Source organism: Metopolophium dirhodum, chromosome 3, assembly GCF_019925205.1.
Source record: "Metopolophium dirhodum isolate CAU chromosome 3, ASM1992520v1, whole genome shotgun sequence".
Classification (NCBI taxonomy): Eukaryota; Metazoa; Arthropoda; class Insecta; order Hemiptera; family Aphididae; genus Metopolophium; species Metopolophium dirhodum.
This window is the reverse complement of record NC_083562.1, coordinates 19,271,678-19,291,927: the sequence shown is the minus strand read 5'-3', so window position 1 is coordinate 19,291,927 and position 20,250 is coordinate 19,271,678. Positions and strand designations below refer to the sequence as shown.

Genomic DNA, 20,250 nt, shown 5'->3' with positions numbered 1-20,250 from the left:
GATCCACATGGTCTTATACTATAGTCTATAATAGTGTAATATAATGCGGTACATACAAGGTGTACACTACAAAGAGATACTACGAAAAAGTTACAGCTAGATGATCTCGGACTGAAATGCGGTTTTCGAAAGGGAGCAGATGGAGTACCAAAATATACATTTTAGAAAATTTTTATTTTTAACAATTTTGAAACAACTTTTTTATGACAATTTTTGTTTAAAAAGTTTTTGCTAAATACAAAATTTGAGTAAGTTTAAATATAAAAATAATCAAGCTAATTATTATTTGCTTTTAACACTTATTTGTTTGTGTAATTTGCTCTAATTTTACTTGCAAGATAAGATAAAAAATACTTTAAGGTACGTATCTAATGAAATTTATTGCAAAAGCTATATTACAATATTGTTTCGTAATAATTTAGATTTTGTTATTTAATAAGCATTAGTGTTTATATTTACTCTTCTCTGCATGTGTAAAAAAATCTACATATTACAGCCGTTTAACAATATGAGAATAACTTGGTTCAAAATATCGCTAAAATGGTGATTATTTGTGATTTGGATTCAGCAGATATTAATCTTATGTTGTTTGCTTTTATATCGCACTATTGTTCTATGATTGTAGTGAACTATTATCAATCCATATCAAGTGTCTTAACGTTGACTGGTCATGATATTTCAATTTTTCTGTAATACAATGATCATTTTTAAATTGTAATATATTACATACCTTCCTATTTAAAACTTGCATAGCAACTGAAATATCGTAAAAATGCCAACGTACCTATAGGGACATAGTCATAGATAATGTTCTTATCTTTGAATTTAATAATAGGTCAATTCACTCTAATATTAAAGCTAACAACACAAGATTGGTTCTGCTAAACGCAAATTTGCTATTGCGTGTGGTTCATCGAGTAAAAACAAGTACGCTGACATCATCTTAATCAATCGTAGGTATATATTTTTTAATGACAATTGACGAATATAAATAGTAAACGATAACCAAAATACGTGTAGTCTACAACAGATGTGGTTGTGACTTGCAGTAGGTTAGGCTTAAGTATTGATGACAAAAAAAAAATTCTCAATACAAAATGGATGACAAAAATTATATTTTAAGAATTGCAACAAGGTATAACAAGGTTTCTCATAAGTAGTTCATACTGTAACCAGTGTAACCAAAATATCTAAATTATAATTAGGTGCCCGTCCCCATATATTACTATAATACAGTCATATATGTTTTATTTATACCGCAATCAACATTAAATAATTACTTATACAGGGTGTATCTTATGTCATTGTACGCGGGGTTTTTTAACGATTATGGATCGATGACATGGAATATCGTTAAAACGAAAAAAGACGTATTTCTTTATTTTTTCAAAGGCAACTACTATATTTTTAATGGATTCTGGTAAAGCTTTTTTTTCTGAAAATGTTGACAGTCAAATCATCAATTTTGGTTCGCTAGTTTATTAACTATGGTCCTCTAAAGTTTAGTATAAGATCTGCATTAATACTTTTAATTGAAATAATTGGTATAGGTTTAATTTACAAGAGCTAAATACATTTTTCTTATAACTACCTTTTTTATACACTTAAGTAGTTTAATCAGTAATCTAATAACACTCAAAAAAAAACATAGACAAAATTGTTGGCAAACATAGTTCATTATTTTTATTTTAACATACAATCATCAAAATCAATATTATTATTTTAATTTGTTACTATAGGTAATCGTAATTAATTACTTCACAATTACTTTTCTTATAATATCATACATTTGGATTCTTCATTAGGTGGCTAAAGTAATAATGGTAAATTGGTAAATGGTATTCGATTGTTGACATTAATGTTTTAGGTATGTATGGGGGTTAAAAAAAATTGTGAAATGAAAAAAGTGCAATGTTTTATGGTACTCTTCTCGTAGTGGGATAAACTTGAAATTTGAACCATATAGGTTATACTTATTGGTAGGCCTATATTGGTAGGTATCGCATGCAAAGTATGAATTTAGGAGTTGAAATTCATAACCCCTCTTATTTTTTTTTGGACATTTAAAATTTTAATTTTATTTCGTCCTTTTCCTATCATAAATTTCTATCATACTTTTCTTACAATAGCATTAATTTTGATTCTTTATTAGGCGGCTAAGGACTAGGCAATAGGTACCTAATGTATTTGATTCTTGTTATAATAATATTAAACATCTGTAATTAACTTAGATTAAAAGTATGCCTAAGTTAGGTTACAAACTAGTTAGGTTACAAACCTATATTAAGATTGACTATTTATCTAAATATCTTGAAAATAGTTTATTTTAAATCACGATTATTAAATAATTCTTAAAGAATTTCAACTGCTAAATTCATACTTTGCATGCGATACCTACCAATATAGGGAACTTATGGTTCAAATTTCAAGTTATAAAAGTTAGACACAAGAAAAATGTATTTAGCTCTTGTAAATTAAACCTATACCAATTATTTCAATTAAAAGTATTAATGCAGATCTTATACTAAACTTTAGAGGACCATAGTTAATAAACTAGCGAACCAAAATTGATGATTTGACTGTCAACATTTTCAGAAAAAAAAGCTTTACCAGAATCCATTAAAAATATAGTAGTTGCCTTTGAAAAAATAAAGAAACACGTCTTTTTTCGTTTTAACGATATTCCATGTCATCGATCCATAATCGTTAAAAAACCCCGCGTACAATGACATAAGATACACCCTGTATATATAGACGTATGGTATAATTTATTTATAATCTTAAAAATAAATTGAATATAAAAAAGGTGGACAAGTGGGTACCGCTCTCCTATACAGAAGTCTGTTGCCGAGCATGCCGTTGTAATGAATGTATTATATTTGAATTTTGAATTCAATGATAAATCATTGTATACAAAAAACGATTTTGAGCGGAAACGTTGAGTCAGCATAGCATATTATACTTGTATAAATAATCAAATTTAACAGTTAAAATAAATTAATAAAACTCGAAAATATCTCATACCTATAAATAGCGTAACTTTCCGGTGAAATTTTTTTTTTAAATAGAGATAGAAACCTTGTTGGGAACCTTCAATTAATGTGTCTAGAATTATTCGTTTTTTAATTACAACAAAATATCAAAAATTGATAGATGTAAATTCGTTATTTAACCCATGAAAATCCACTATCGTAAACATTTTTAATTTAAAAGCTCAAAAAATGAATATTACTTTCCAGGAAACTTTTCTTTTTTTGTTTAAGGTAGGCACATTTGTGGGGAGTTTTCTATCAATTTTTCTAATGTTAGCTATGGCCTATGAAACGAAGAATTTTGATGAATTTCTATGTTCTAACTGTAAAATAGTTGTATTTTGTTAAAATTTGTTTTAATGCATATAAAAAAAAGTGGGTAAGTGGATGTCACTCTGATGTATAGTAGGTTACAAGTGGGTCACTGTAATGGCCATCCGGATGATGTTAAATTTGAATTCAATGATATTTATATAATATTTGTATAAGAAAAACGATCCTGAGCGAAAACGGTCAGTCAGCCTATGATATTACTAAGTATACTTGATGATATTATTGTGAATAAAGTAATTTATATATTTACCTATTTACGTGGAACCTTGTTTTAAATTTTCAATCCTTAGCTATAAAATTTGAACATTTAATAAATTTTTAACTGCAAAATAATTATTAAATTTTAACTTTCATAAATTTTGAGCAAAATTTGAACTTTGTTAACATTTTAACTTCAAACTCTCATAAAAATTTAATTTCACTTTCCGGTAGACTTTTTTTTTAAATTAGACAAACTTATGAGGAATCTTGTATTACATTTTCAAATCTTAGATTTCAAAAAAAAAATTTTTATGAATTTCTAACACTAAATAATTTGCACGTTTTCTTGATTTTTACGTATTTCCTCAAGATATGAATTTCAAATTCTTATAAAAAAAAAATTGTAACTAAGTATTTTTAATATTTTTCAAACACTATTTCAACAATGAATTAGGAGCCTCGTAATAAATTTTCAAGTTTTTTTACCCAGCACATAACATTTTATTGTCATTCATAAAAACAAAACTAAAAATATTGGAAACTGAAATGTCTATAAACAACTAAATTCACTTTCCCATCGAACAAGATACTGAAGTTGAAAATCTAAGCATTACTTCGACTACTTATCGTGTACACTTTAAGGTTTTAAAATTCGATTTGATGCATGCTTGTACCTGATCTGCAAGATTTACCAATAGCAACCAATAATAAATAAATACTATTTCTATTAATTATTTCTCCTATAACCTATAGCAACCATTTATAAACATATATTTCCATCGTAAATCTCAAAATCCCTGTTTGAGCACTTCTATTAATTAATCGTAGCGTGATGTTATATAGCCTATAGCTCTATAGCCTTCCTCGATGAATGGACTATCCATCAAAAAAATAATTTTTCAATTAGAAACAGTATAGCCCCTTACAGCCCCTTTAAGCCCATTTCAGCACCTTACAGCCATTTTTTAGTATTAAAAAGTAGCCTATGTTTTTTCTCAGTGTCTAAACTATCTATGTACCAAATGTCATTTAAATCGGTTCAGTAGTTTCGGAGCCTATTCAATACAAACAATCAAATCTTTCCTCTTTATAATATTAGTATAGATATAGATATAGATAAATTATATTACTATTAAGTCCCTATGGTAATTTATTTTACAATTAGTAGGTTGAGTTAATTTTGGGGATTTATGGATTCGAACAGCTACTGTTTATAATATATATTGACGCCGCTGGCTATTGATTCTGACGGGTACTATTCATTGTTCATGGCTGCTTAAAGCGGAATTAGGAGCGGCTTTAGGAGGCCATGCCCTAAATTAAAATTTAAAAAAAAAAAGAATAGTTGAGCCTACTTACTAATTAATAATTATCATACAATTTAATTTAATATAATACATTGTTTTATTATTAGGTATGATATAATTAACATAATCATATTATATTAGTAGGTATACACGATATTATGGTTTAATTGTAAATTCTCGTTAGTCGTTATCTTATAATATGCTTGTGTAATATCTGACCTGTGTAATCTAACTTAACTTTAAACTTACGCCAGTACGTAGTACAAATGCCGTATATTTTATGGGAGGAGCATTGTGAGACGAGTTATTTATATTAAGAGTTATTACGTATTGTTGTTATGGAGTTATTTTTTGTATTGAGCTAGGTATATTTAAAAATATCGGCATATACCCTACGAAATAATAGTAGGTACAACACGGTTTTTGAATTTATTATAATCGAATACGGAATAACACAGCCATGAACGTCCGGTATTTAAACCCGATTAAGACACTGTAAAATAATATTTTACTAACAAGGATTTACCTTCTACATTTACCGGATTAAGGATTTACTGGCAAAATAATAACCTAATCTAACCGTTCCACAGTTATTAAAATGAGCATGGCCGTTTTCGACCAAAGTCGTATACCATATTCCCTTTTCAGCCTATTCGATATCGCGGCCAAAATTAAAAAGTTTTAATATTATATTATTATATACTTAATGTTAAACTTATAGACAATTATTAAATATTTATTATACTTAATAGAAGTATAAAAAAATATATCGGCATCAGGATTTCCATCGGAGCTTTCAAATCAAGTCCAATTGACAGCATGAGGTGCGAAGCCCACTGCCTACCATTGGATATCAGACAAAAGTACCTAATTACAAAGTTCGCAGCCAAAAAGATGTCTACTCCCCAAACTGGCATAATAAGGACAATCTCTAAACCCAATCACGAACACCTCCTGAAACCTCTTTATATAAAACTTCACGACATCCTTGAAGAGATATCCTTCAACATCAGCTACATAAAACCTAAAGAAACGTTCTCAACAATCCCTTCATGGAACACGAACCACATAGAAGCCAATACAGAACTTATTATAACTATTAACATCTAAATTATATTTATAAATTATTAATGTAAAAAAACCTTATTTCCTATAACTAAATGTTACCATCAGTCATGTAAACCATAGTAGGCCTCTAATAAACCTTTGTATTTGAAGCCTTAAATTAAATAATAAAAAAAAAAAATATATATAAATAAATAATAATAATTATAATAGGTAGGTATAATATGAAATTGTTGTCAATAATTATTAAACATAATAGCATTGATTGTATAAATAGTATTTATAATCAATGATAACAGTAATATGTGTATAATTATATATTAAAATATGAAATAATAAATCATTTTTGTAAAATTATTGCAAATATAATTTTGAAAATTATTAAAAGTTTTAGTTAGAATTTTTCAATAGTTAAATATATTATAATTTTTCTTTTTTTTTGCGTTGAGGCTTCGACAACAGGTCATTAGCCTGTGGAACTGTGGGGGAGGGTTTTGTAGGTTTTGAACACGCGTGTGTGTTTGATTTGGCATAATTTTTAAGTAGGCACCCGGGGGCATAGCGGCCTCTCTCTCCGGACACCGTGACTGCCCGAAGAAAAATGCCGTATGTGGCTGAGTTCGAACCGGCGACGGTGCGCGTCGCAACCGACACCTTAGTCCGCTCGGCCACTCCGTCCCCAATATATTATTATAATTATTATTATATATTATTTATATATTTAATAAATTGTTTAGTTGTATATGCAACTTATACTTTTAATAATTTTGCAAAATGTATCATATATTATTTTATTATTTAATATATTATACACATTACCTATTTTTTTTTTTTTTTTAGTTGAGGATTTGACAACTGAGATCATTAGCCTGTGGAATTGTGGTGGGAGGGTACTGTAGGTTTTGAACACGTGTGTTTATTTTGGAAAAAATTTTAAGTCGGACATTAATATTTATTTATTTATTTATTTTTATTTGATTAAGGCTTCAATTACAATGATTATTAGCCTAAGACAATACTATTATATTAATTAATTACGTTATAATATTATGACGACACGTCGCGCGTCGACACAAACATACAATATTAATTATTTACAACAAATTTATATTGATATAATTATAATTATTTATATATTTTATATTCAACTTAGGAATGATGTATTTTTAATTATTTTCTATAAGTATAATAGAAAGACTTAAAGTATATAATATTATTAATTGTTATTGAACTTTTTGTTTTGATCGAAAGTGTAACGGCTACTCTTTTACGAATTGGTTCTTTTTTACGTAATACTTATACGCATTTACACGAGTATAAGACCAGGGAGTCAGGAACGTGCATACATAATGAGAAAGATAAAAATGTTCAATAGGAAAGGTAAAAATAGGACTCTGTCCTCTAGTATAGCCCGGTATAGGTATAGCCACAATTTATAGAAAACATGGTTTAAGATATACGTTGTGATAAGATAGCTGAGCGAGGTCAAAAATATTTTTTATTACATTCATATGAACGAAAAAATTATTCTACATTGTATTCAAAAATGTTTAAATATTATTTGTTTTGGGGGACCAAGAGCCCATTAAGTTGCTTTTATGTGATCACGAGGCGCTATCGCCCACTTTGAGAAAGACGATCAGTTGGTGTCCTCATTTTAGATTCTGAGCGGAGAGATGAATAAATTAATTTAACGATGTATTTTTATTATTTTATTTTTTTTGAGTCCGAAGAATTTAATAAAATGCATTTATCTTCAATAAATTTTTTTTTAAATATAAAAACGAGAAGTTAAGGACAAAATTGATTTTGTTATTTTATAGTAAATCAATAACAAATAACTGTATATATTACATACTTATAGATACTTAAAATTTTTACCAAGTATTATATTTTTTATAGACATTTGAAGTTTAAATTTTGACGAAATTTGATATTTAAACCATGGCTTAAATATTATACAAGGGGTATTTCAATAGTACCTACCCCCATTACATCAGTTTATCACGTTAATGAATTAAAATGGCAGCGTAAGAGGACGATCTATACTGGCTATACTATGATATAATATACTAAGAAATGGACTGTACCCTTACGCTGTCATTTTATTTTTGTTTGTTTGATAACAATATAGGATATGTGCAATATATGCAATAATAACCTTGTACCTATATTTAAGCCATGATTTAAACGTAGATTAACGATTTTAGTTATTCTATTAATTGTTGTAGGTAATTCAAAACAATTTGTAGGAGAAAAATATTATTCATCAGTGTTTTAAATATTAAAAAAAAATTACATACGAAATGAATATTATAAGACATAAAGGAGTCATGAGAAAGTTTGAGAACAAAATTCAACATCTTAATAAAATCTGCTATTGATAATAATATTTTATCAGGATTAAGATTTAAGAGATCGTTTGGAGTCAATGGAATATTGAGTAGATATTGTATATTTGTATCTATTTTTTCATTTTAAGATGGTAAAATGTTGTTTAAAATGTCATTAAGTAATGTACAAAACATTCAATTGACTTATGTAATAAATTATGAAAAATACTTAAATAAAATTGAATTTATATACGAAATTGAAAGTTTTAAACAACATATTTTTCAATTAGACGACTACTAGTCAGTAGTCACTAATATATGGAAATTATTTTGAAATCCTAAATTGTATTTATAAAATTAATCTACAAGATGCCTATCCTAACATTTCAATACCATAATATCAAATAATTTTAACTTTACCTGTGATTTTGAATCTTGCGAACGAGGTTTTAGTAAGTTAAAATGAATCAATTCCTATCTTAGAGCTTCAAAAAATCAAGACAGATTCAATCATCTTTCAATTATTTCAATCAAAAATCAAGAAGTCAAAAATTTTGATTATGACGATATTTAAAACAATTTTGCCGCCAAAAAATCAAAAAAATTAAAATTCAATAGTAATTTTTATATGTTATCAACTTAATTAAAATACTCAGTGAATATTCGGTAGGTAAATTTCACCCTTGGTAAAATATCACTATGAATATTTAACCCCACCATGAAAATTTACCTCCGGTAAAATTTCACAAGTGAATATTTGTATAAATAGATTATTATTGGGGGTGGGGGGGGGGGAATATAACTGGGTCAACATACACGGTTCCATCTGCCCTGTTTGAGCGAATGTTAGAACTTTTACAGTTGAGCCTAACACAAAAACAATATACAATATACATAGTACATGAATATCAAAATTCACCGAAAATAATTAGTTAACAATAACACAGACAATAAAACAAGTTTGAAAAAACTGTATAAAAAACTAATGTTAAAAGCATTTTTATTAAAAACCAAGTCAATTCTGGTGTGAATAGACTAGTATACACTATAAAAACAAGTATCCAAACACAATCTACAAATATATTAATGTTAAAAATAATTTCTATTAATTTCATTTAATTGCTTCAATTGTTTCCAATACAATTTTAACTAGGGTAATTGAAACTTATTTCACTAATTATTATATAATAGGTACCTAAAGTAAAGACATTAGAATTTTACTACAAATATTTTAATTTTAAACAATTTAACATATTGATGAGAATATGAAGTTTCAAACATTGAATTTTAATCTATATTATAGAATGCTTACAATACTATTAAAATAAGTATCAAATATTAGAATAATAAATTTTTAAAATTTTTCTTTTTTTGTCTCCAAATAACAAACCTAACTTTATTATAAATTATTATACTAGGGTAAATAAATTAGTGGTTCAGTATCTTAACTCATAAGTAATAAGTGACAATATTTTACTGTCATCAAGCATTAGTTTCAGTATTGTCTACTTTTTAAACAATTACCAAACTACTTAACTTTTCTATTAAACATAATGTATAAATAGGAATCATAAATATAAAATAATAACAATGTCCAGACATAATGTTTTAGAAAATAAAAATATGTAACCAATGCATTTAAAAACAAAAATTCATGATATAATTTAATAGATTATTATACATATAACAATTAAATGGACGAAAATTGAAAACATTATAATATATAGATTAGATTAAACAATATCTTAATACAAACGAGAGCGATTAAAAATATCAAAATTGGAATAATACTTGATTTTAATTTAAAACGATAATAAAGCCTATCTGTCAACCTTTAATTAATTTTGGAATGTTAACACAATTATTTTTTTTATGATTTACTGAATAGTTTACTAATTTCTAAAATAAAAACAATCAATGGGTACAATAATTAATGTATCATAGTACCCAAATCTAAACAACCTTCTTCTTCCATTTTAGTTAAGAACTTAATCACTCGTACTTTTGGATCTGTTTGACGGGCCATATCAATCAAAGCCAATAACTTTTTTATACCAATGAAAACACTAAAACCACAAAACAATACCATTTGTTTAACAATTTACTATAAGGTCAACATGATTCTTTAGAGGTTATAAAATAGTCTATTAAGTTCATTAACTCACTTGTGTCCAGATATTTGGTTGTAGATCTTGTGGATATCTTGTTTTGTAAACAAATCAAATTGTTCTAGAACCGTGATAAGTTCTTCAGGTTGACTAAGATTAGGGACATGAAGTACGGCAGTAAATGCAGACAACATTTCCATCTCTTCTAGTACTTGTTTACGACTGCTGGTACACAACACTAAAAGTTTTTTACCTTTAGGAGGTTGTTTTTTTAACAGTACCAATAGGGCTTGTAATGTTAGATTAGAATATCTTGGACCTATCGAACCATAGTCTAATAAACGTTCAATATTATCAACTAAAATACAACTAAGCTGAGATCTATAAGCATCATCAAAGATCTGGAAAAAAATACAAAAATACTTCAGTTCTAGTTAATAGTAATATGCAAAATTATCTTTAAACACTCAATATCTCTTTAAGTTTTTAACTAATCTAAATTATGTTTATTGTAATGGAAGGAGACATAAAAATGTACATTATTAAGTAGTTTATACATTTTAAAGTTTCACTAAATCGTAGATTAATTTGAAATTCATTACTGTATCCTAAATTAAACATAAATAATAATGCGTAAAAACGCTATGATTTTTTGTGAAAATATTTATTTAGTACGATGAAGAATGAGAATAATAAAATTATAGTTAAAGTTTGGTTTGTAGTTATAAATAATTATGTTATAAATTCTTGCTTGTGTATTTAGGTATGCATGTATAATATATGCATTATTATCTATGACTACCCTGCCTTTAATATCTGCTCACACTGGAGGATAACTTATAAAACAATTATGTAAATTTGTATGCCCTTTCTTTCATACAAAAATCAAATTTAGATAAGTTTTAAATTTGAAGTGAATTTGAGTGTTTTTAGTTATTTTATATTAGGATATTGTTTGAGAATGTACTTTTCTGATTTGCAAGCATTTGGCTGTTTCAGTGAAGCCAACCATGTCTTCTGGTGAACACACTTTGACAAAAGGAAAATCTGAATCTTTTGCCAACTTTGCAGCTAGAGCAGTTTTTCCTGAATTTGGCGGTCCTTCAATGAGTACAGAGACGAGGCCAAATGTATCCGCCACACGAGCTTGCTGTGTAAGCAATGTTCCATCTTCTAAAATTCCACTGACTGATGAACCCCAAGTTATAATACCACGTGCTAAGAAGTGTTCCAAAGCCTCAGCACTAGCACCAAATGCAGGTTTTATATCATATTCCAAAGCATGTAAAAAATCATCCTTGCACACTTGAAGTTTTTCAGATGCATCAGGATCGACTTCTACCTTATTGTTAGCTTTTATCAAACGATTCATGGCTGTTGATTGCGCAGCACGAACTAAACCTTCCAACTCAGCACCACTGAAGTTTTTAGTTCTTACTGAAAGTTCCTAAACATTTACAACACATAGAATACATGTATATTTGATAAACCTAAAACTAAATACCAATAATAGTATATACTATTTAGACCATTTACCTTCATGTCTACATCATCAGCAATTTTTTTGAATTCTTTCATACGGGTTGTGTGAATATTCAAAATTTGATGACGTCCATGTTCATCAGGTAAACTTATTTCCATTTGTACCTACATCCAAGCAATTATTGTAATCAATAATCATGACATTATTGCAAACAAATTCATATGAAACATCTTACTTCAAGTCGGCCAGGTCTCAGTAATGCTTCATCAATCATGTCTCTTCTATTAGTCATACCTATAACTAAGATGTTATTTAGTTGCTCAACTCCATCAATTTTAGCTAACAACTGATTAACCACAGTGTCGTGCACTCCTGTATTCCCTCCAACAGAACCTCTTGCTTTACAAATAGCATCAATTTCATCAAATATGATTATATGCAAGCCACTAGACGAACCAGACTAAAATAAAAATATAAAATAAAAACTAATTTTAATCAATTTATAATCTGACATACTTTCTTTTCTTCTTCTTCAGCATCTGCGAATAATCTTCTTATATTCGCTTCAGATTCACCAACATATTTGTCCAAAATTTGAGGGCCATTAACGATTTTGGGTTCACGTGCATTTAACATTTGTCCAATTTGTCTAGCCATTAATGTTTTACCAGTTCCAGGTGGACCAAAAAGCAAAATTCCTTTGACGTGTTTGCACCCTAAGTTAATGAAAAATATTTTTAGTTTATTTAAAAAGGAGGAATGTTTAATTTAAATTGATTTTACCAAGTTGTTCAATAATTTCTTGTGGAAATACTCTAGATGCAAATGCTCTTCTAAAAATAGCATTAAACTCTGTATCTAAACCACCAATTCCCATTTTGTTGAAGTCAAAATCTGGATTTATAATTGATACACGTGCTTGTTGGCTAAAAATATTTAACAACATTATATACAGAAAGAAAGACAATTAAGTATTATTAAGAAAAACAAATTTACCATTTTGACTTTCCTACTAATAATAATGTAGTATTAGAGCCAACTACAAATCGTACAGCGGTATTGCTCAAACATTTTCCATATTGAATTGACCTTGGTTTTGCTCCAGAATTAATTTCTTGAGAATTTACACCTAAAAATGAGTATTTCATACATTTTATAACACTTGAAATATTTTTCTGAACTATTACAATATTGTAGTATATTAACTTTGTTAGCATTGTTTTTTTAATTTAAATAAATACATTATTTTAAAACTATAAAACAAAAACTTTTAGATTATTTTTTTTTAATCTTAGAAGTTAGCAAATAACAATAAATCTAATTTGTACATTTGTATGTGTTACTGTTCTTTAAAGTTAATTAACTAGTTCAAGATGACAGAGTTAAAAGGAGGTTCTCCTATATAAAAACCTACAATGTACATATTGTCCAACTTATCCAACTTCAATTTCCAATTTCATAAATTATAAATACAAAACATTTACCTTCAATGCTTTTGATCTTAATGGACATCAATGGCTTTTCTGGTAACTGAAATAATAATGTTTGACTGACAGACAAAACATGATTTGTAAAGTTTACTAAAAACTCTCTAGCCATCATGTCAGTATCAAATTGTTCATTAGCACTTTTTGTCCTAAAAAAATATATATTATATATCACGAGCATTTTTTTTTGTCTATTATAAATACAAAATAATGTACTTACTTATTTTTTTGAAAATAATCAATTTCAGCTTCAATTGAACACAAAAAATCAATTGCTGTATTGCCCGGATAAGAAGTAATACTGATTGGCTGGTTGATAGACAGTTGGGCCCATTCCCGTTGATTCACAGAAAAAGATATGCATCCTCGCGGAGGTGGATTTTTCACAAACAATGTTGTGAACCAAAACTTAAGATCTGGTTTGGTTTGATGTTGGACCTCTATGTATCTAAACATATTTTAAATTTATTATACTTAAACAATCATTTTTATAGAATTACCTTATACATACTTTGTATCGCTTCGAAAGTCTTCATCGTTAACCACTGCACAATTTGTAAGAGCCCAATCATCTCCCAAACATTTGATTGCCTTGAATACCTGTGAAACAACGTCAAAACGATTAATGCTTTTTTGGCTTGTATGTAGTTATAGTGATTGTTACTCAAAACAGTCAAAACCAATGACTTACCACCATTTTCCTGAGGTCAGTGAGTAAGTAAACTATTCAACAAATACAATATTACATTAGGAGGATACCACTACCGAATGATTTGAATACTTCCTTTCGACGGCACACGAATATACAATATATATTATTAATATAGTGAATACTGATATCTGCTTATAGCTACTGTAAAATGTCAATTGTCATAAACATTAAACACCAACACTTTACTATCAAGTAAGTATCAACGTTGTTATCAATGAACGTTTTAAAATCAATAATGGAAGGGTAAATGCGCATGCTTCGTGACACAGTTATGGAAGGCGTTTGTATAATAATATATTGAGTAGGTACTGAGTTCTGACTAGGCCGAGTACGGACACTGGGAGTCTGGAACAGTATCTTACGATTTTATATTATATTGTACACTTGTACAGTTGTACTGTACTACTGTGTCACACGATATCGGATATAGTATTAGGTACAACTGTACAAGCAGTGAAAATCCTCGGAAAAAAATGCCCTCACTAGAAAAAAAAATTCACAGTAGAATTATACCGGGGATTGACTGAATATAATTTATAAGAATTATATTATTTTATAAATTAAATATAAGAAATAAAATTATATATTATATATTGTATAGGACATAGGTATATTAAGTATGTCAAGACTTGTTATTTTATAAAAATGTTCTTATAACGTAAAAATACAATATTACTATATTATATGACTTATGTATATAAAATGTATGGCACGATGATGTTTTTCGGCATTTTTAACAGTATACTCAAAATAAACGCGATCAAGGTATCAGTAGCACAACTACGGGGTGCTAAGGGGGTGCTTACCTCCACTTAACAAAGCACCCCCATGTTCTATGTCGTTGTAATTTCAATTATTTTTTAAAGCGTCTAAACATGAAATAACTAACCAAATAATTTAATAAATAACCTTTCCATTTGGAGACCACTATACCAGAACAAATATTGAACACATTCGCTGCTATCGATAGCCAATTACGTTTAACACTTTAAATTTTAATATCATAAAATACTATAATAAGATGTGTTAAAATTTCTTCTCTAAAAATTGGTAGGTATGATTGTGATATAAAGACCGGATTAAGTATATTCTTTACAATTCACCAAGAATTAATTTGATTCGAAATGTTGATGTCTGGTAATGTGTGGATTCTATGATAATTTTTTTTTTTGCATATATTTGCATACTTGTGTAAAAATGACTATCAATAATCAATTGCATATTTTTGTATAATTTCAAACATAAAATTTGCACTTTTTATGAATAGTTAATGATTTTTTTTTATTTTTAGCTCTGATTCAAAAAATCTATTTTTATTTTCAGTTTAATTTCCCGTTCTGATCATCGACAAGGCAAGACGAATGTGCTGCCGGTTCTGAAATATATATCTATGCTACGTGACAATCGAAGAAATTTCTAATTTGAAAATATAAAATTACATTTCGTAATTTGTATCTTCATACTGGTACTCCATTCAAAATAACAAGTATTACATTTTCCATATTCTATTAATTTTTAATTTATTTACTTAAACAGTAGTTTTTATTAATTTGTAAGCAGAAGTATACAGACAATTTAAATCGTATTTTTTATTAACATATACCTACCCACTAAATATATTTTGTAATTTTATTTAGATATTTAGTTTTTTTTACATATTTTTGAATTTTTGAGCGCATAAATATGTGCATATTTAACAACAATTGTTGTGGAACAAAATATTGTGAATAATAGTATAATCTAAATATTGGCAATATAGAATATTGGGGGTTGTGGGGGCAGAGGCCCCTACGACTAGGTATGTGAGAAATTCATAATATTGTATAGCACCCCCAAGATTTGAACTCTAGTTGCCTAACCTAATTCCAACTGCCCAATTAGTTAGAAAAATTAAAAATTATATTTTTTTATAAATATAATATAGAGTAAAAGACAATTATTATTATTATTATAAGCATCAGTATCGCGGCATACATTTTTTATAAAATTAAATTTTAACATAATAATATAGGTACCTATAATATAAATTGTATTTCTAATATATAATTTATAAAATAATTCTTATAAATTATTTATACTTAGACATTTAGTCAATCCTTGGTATAATGCTTAAGGGGATTTTTTTTCCAACTACCAGCAGTGCAATGTTGCAATAAATATGTTCGGCGTGCGCACGGGGGTGCTGTGGATGTGCCTGGGCTACTCCAACATTTTGTAATTTGGACCCTAAAATTAATGGGTTAATTGATGTTACTAGAATAAAATGTATTTTTTTCTAAAATATCTGGTAAAAAAATTAATCATGTTTCGTGATAAAAAAAATAATAAAACATAAAATACTTTTTATTTGCTGGAATAGCATGTACCTTATGTCTTATTATGATTATAACAGCTGCCAGTGTGATTTTTTACAGTTTAGAAATTATTCAGTTACATACCAGTTTTTTTTTCTATGAATGTCAATAAAATTTTATTTGTTGGGTAAAAAATCTTGACAATTTAATACAAGGCTCTTGGTATATTGTTACAATGACTGAAAAATCCAGTTACATTTTTTTTTTAAACATTTAAAGTTCAAAATTTGACAAAATATGGAAAAATCACGAAAATTATCAAATGTAATACAAGATTCCTTATAAGGTTATCTACATTTATCAAAAATAAAAATGTCTACAAGAAAGTCAAATTAAATGTTTAAAACCGTTTGAAGTTCAAACTTTTACAACATTTAATATTCACTCGATTTCTCATGTAGCGATTTTCTTATTTTGTTGTAATTCAAAAACAAATAACCGAAGACACTTGAGATTTACATCATATGTTTATTTTATCAATTCATATACTCGATAACATTTTCAAACATTTTGACTCATTTTGAGCTGTTTACAAACAATTTCAAATTTCAATTTTTTAGTTTATTTTTTCTATAATTATCAATAAAATGTTATTTGTTGGGCCAAAAAGCATCAAAATTTAATACAAGGTTCCTGATATATTGCTTAAATAGCAGTTAAAAAATATCAAAAAACTTATAACTAAAATACAGCTATTGAGTATTGCTATACATTCTAATACATCAACAATTATTTTTTCCATGCGATAAAGAAAGTATTTACAAAAAAGTACGGGTATCTTGCCTTTATCGCACTTAACAGTAGTTACAACGATATGTGCCTATATAACTTCGCTACATGAACATTTAACTAATTTGTATTTTACATCGATATCATCTGTTGTAATCGTAGAGTCACGTATTATTTGCTTGCTATCAGCCTTCGTTATACACTTATACTTCCATTTTCAAATATCCATAAAATTAGTGTTTTATTGTAAATTATATAGAAAAATTATTCTTATTTTATTTTACTTTACCGCATCATGGCTGAAATTAAAATGTTTGGTGAATATTTTGAAAAAAAATAATTACGTTCTTGGAGTAATAGCTCGAGGAACAAGAAGAGGGATTCTTCCACGTTTCCACCAGAAATTTGGAATCAAAACCAAGCAGCTCTGCCTGGTTCATATAAAACAAATAATGTAAGCGAGGGGTGGCACAATCGCTTCCTGCTACTCATTCTGACCTTTACTCTGCTCTCAGCGAGTTCCAAAAAGAACAAGCTGATGTAGAGATAATTATTTTGGAGTTGAATCTAGGTCTCTAGGATGAAAAGTAAGAGCTCAGCCAAAAAGAAAATTGAGGGATTTCCAAATGCGAATTATGGCCATTACTGCTGATTTTAATACATACCTACTATATTATTACTTACATATTGTAAGTAATAAACAATGTATTATTATTATAAATAAAGCCATAAAGGCCTTGACAACATAGGTCATTGGCCACTTTATACGTATTATAATTCATCGATTTTCAAATATTTAATTATTAGGTACATTACAGCATTTATTAAGATATTATTTAATTTTAATTTTAATTTTTTATATGTATTAAAATAATTTATCAATTTTTAAATATATAATTATCACATTACAACATTTATTATAATAATTATTAAACATGTGTTCTAAATTAATATTAATTTTATTAATTCACTTTTATTTTTTGTATATATTATAATTTATCGATTTTAATATCAATTCGGGGAAAAGATGTTCGGGAGAAAAGGTTTACGGACTTTCGAAAAAAACACCATTCGGGAAAAAAGGTTACGGGTTTTCGGATAAAATACCATTCGGGAAAAAGTTCATTAGGAATTTCGATTCAGGAAAAATACCGGTAGCCATTTAAAGTTCGATTTTTGACAACATTTATCAAATTTAAAAATGATTTTCTAGTTAAAAATTTATAAAATGTTCAACTTTTATAGCTAAGAATTGAAAACTTACAACAAAAAATCTCAAAAATATAATTAACGGTTTTTTTTATATAGTATTATTATATGTTCAAATTTGGAGGAAATTACATATTAAATAACCAAGAATAACGATCTAAGTTATATTTTGTTGTAATTTTATAATATTAATTCAACTTACCGATGACTATCGTATTAAAAATAAGGAATAACAATATAAATAATTACCGAAATAAGTTATAGAGGGTGTCTTGCTCTTTTGTCACGTATGAGGTACGCAAGGTAATTATAATATAATTATATTATATTTTAATTATAACATAATACGTATTATAATTAATTACCTTGGTGGTACGGTCCCACTTACAAGTTACGATTTACAACGTTTTCTATACAATATTTTATTATTTTTGTGATAAAATTGTATAATCTCTCGATGTAGAGAATCTTCCCTATAGACATGAATACTAATTATTAATGAATAATGATGTTCATCTTGTCCATGACAAATTAGATCTAATTTTACTCAAAAACGGTTTTCGACAAAACCGATATTGGTTTTTGGTGTAACTCTAAAACAAATGAATGTATATACATGCAATTTTCATTGGTTGTTTATATTGGCATTTTCTATACACGATAAAATTTTCAAAAAATTTTGATTTGTTTTGAACTGTTTAGAAACATTTTTAGTTTCCAATTTTATTAGTTTTTTTTCCTATGAATGTCAATAAAACTTTATTTATAGGGTAAAAAAGCTTGAAAATGTAATACAAGAATCCTACTACATTGTTACAATGATATTTGAAAAATATTAAAAATCCTTAATCACAGTTTTTTTTTTATAAGTTTTTAAAGATCACATCTTGACAAAATACGGAAAAATCACGAAAATTAGCAAATTATTTTAAGTTGAGAATTCATAAAAATGTTTCTATTTAAATCTAAGATTTGAAAATGTAATACAAGATTATTCATAAGTGTCTACCTTTATCTAAAAAAAAAAAAAATTATAAAGTTATAACAATATAAATTATAATAATATATAGTATATCATAGGATTTAGGATGAAAGAACACACACTACACAGAATCGATTACAACATTAATTATATCTTATACAACAATATTCATAACTTTTTAACCTTATAGGAAAACAATAAAACATTTAAACATTTATAATATTTGTATATTTTATTGTACAACTAAGTCTGTCTATGTAAATAAGCAAGAAAACAACATTTAAATTTTAAATATTATTAAGAACAATAAATTATTTTTGTATAATAAATTTGTAATAAACACCTGCTACCTACCTACTGGTAAAATATAATAATAACTTTTAAAACCAAGGTCCAAGACAGTTTAAAATTATTTTTTTTAAACTATATTATTAGTTAATTATAATTTAAAATTCAAACTACTTTTGTCTTTCATCATTCTTGGCAAAAACATCTAGTATATTATAGATTCAATGTCTAAATGTATATCTCTATAGTCTATGTAGACATGTATGTTTATTAGTGCTAGCCCATTCTGTCTATTTTCAATAGTTTAATCTTTATTCTCTGTAGATTTTTATACACTTAATATTAGAGAAACTTCATTCAACTGAAGCTTTTGTAATGAAATTTCTTTGATAATGAAATTGAGATAAAACTAGGAATTACGTTTTTTACTTATTTATTCAAAATGTTAAACATTATTTAATATTTCGTATTATTGTAAATAATACACAATAATACATTTTGACCCCCACCTGGGATGTAGGTATTATGTAGTCGTATATTTAAGGATTTTTATTTTTTATTCGATGTTTGAGATTTAGTTTTACCTGGAATTAATTGATAATAATCATACATAGTAGGTACTACTAA

General features: G+C 27.1%; 1 protein-coding gene across 1 annotated transcript; it reads right to left on the bottom strand.

The window, feature by feature from the left end:
* Positions 1 to 9,254: 9,254 nt before the first annotated feature.
* LOC132941600 (vesicle-fusing ATPase 1-like) lies at positions 9,255 to 14,265 on the bottom strand. The gene is made up of 12 exons (XM_061009726.1): positions 14,041 to 14,265; positions 13,861 to 13,949; positions 13,570 to 13,797; positions 13,347 to 13,498; positions 12,859 to 12,991; positions 12,646 to 12,788; positions 12,379 to 12,578; positions 12,098 to 12,322; positions 11,916 to 12,026; positions 11,347 to 11,826; positions 10,437 to 10,780; positions 9,255 to 10,337 (listed from the first exon to the last, which is right to left on the bottom strand). Exons 1-12 carry the CDS (start codon positions 14,044 to 14,046, stop codon positions 10,202 to 10,204), a joined length of 2,247 nt encoding a protein of 748 aa, XP_060865709.1. The 5' UTR covers positions 14,047 to 14,265; the 3' UTR covers positions 9,255 to 10,201.
* Positions 14,266 to 20,250: the final 5,985 nt, after the last annotated feature.

What these genes read in the sequence shown, in the direction of transcription:
- LOC132941600 (XM_061009726.1), bottom strand. An exon ending in CTGAAGAAGAAGAAAAGAAA is followed by an intron (nt 12,323 to 12,378) that starts GTATGTCAGATT and finishes TTTTTATTTTAG; the next exon opens with TCTGGTTCGTCTAGTGGCTT. An exon ending in CTGATGATGTAGACATGAAG is followed by an intron (nt 11,827 to 11,915) that starts GTAAATGGTCTA and finishes GTAAATGTTTAG; the next exon opens with GAACTTTCAGTAAGAACTAA.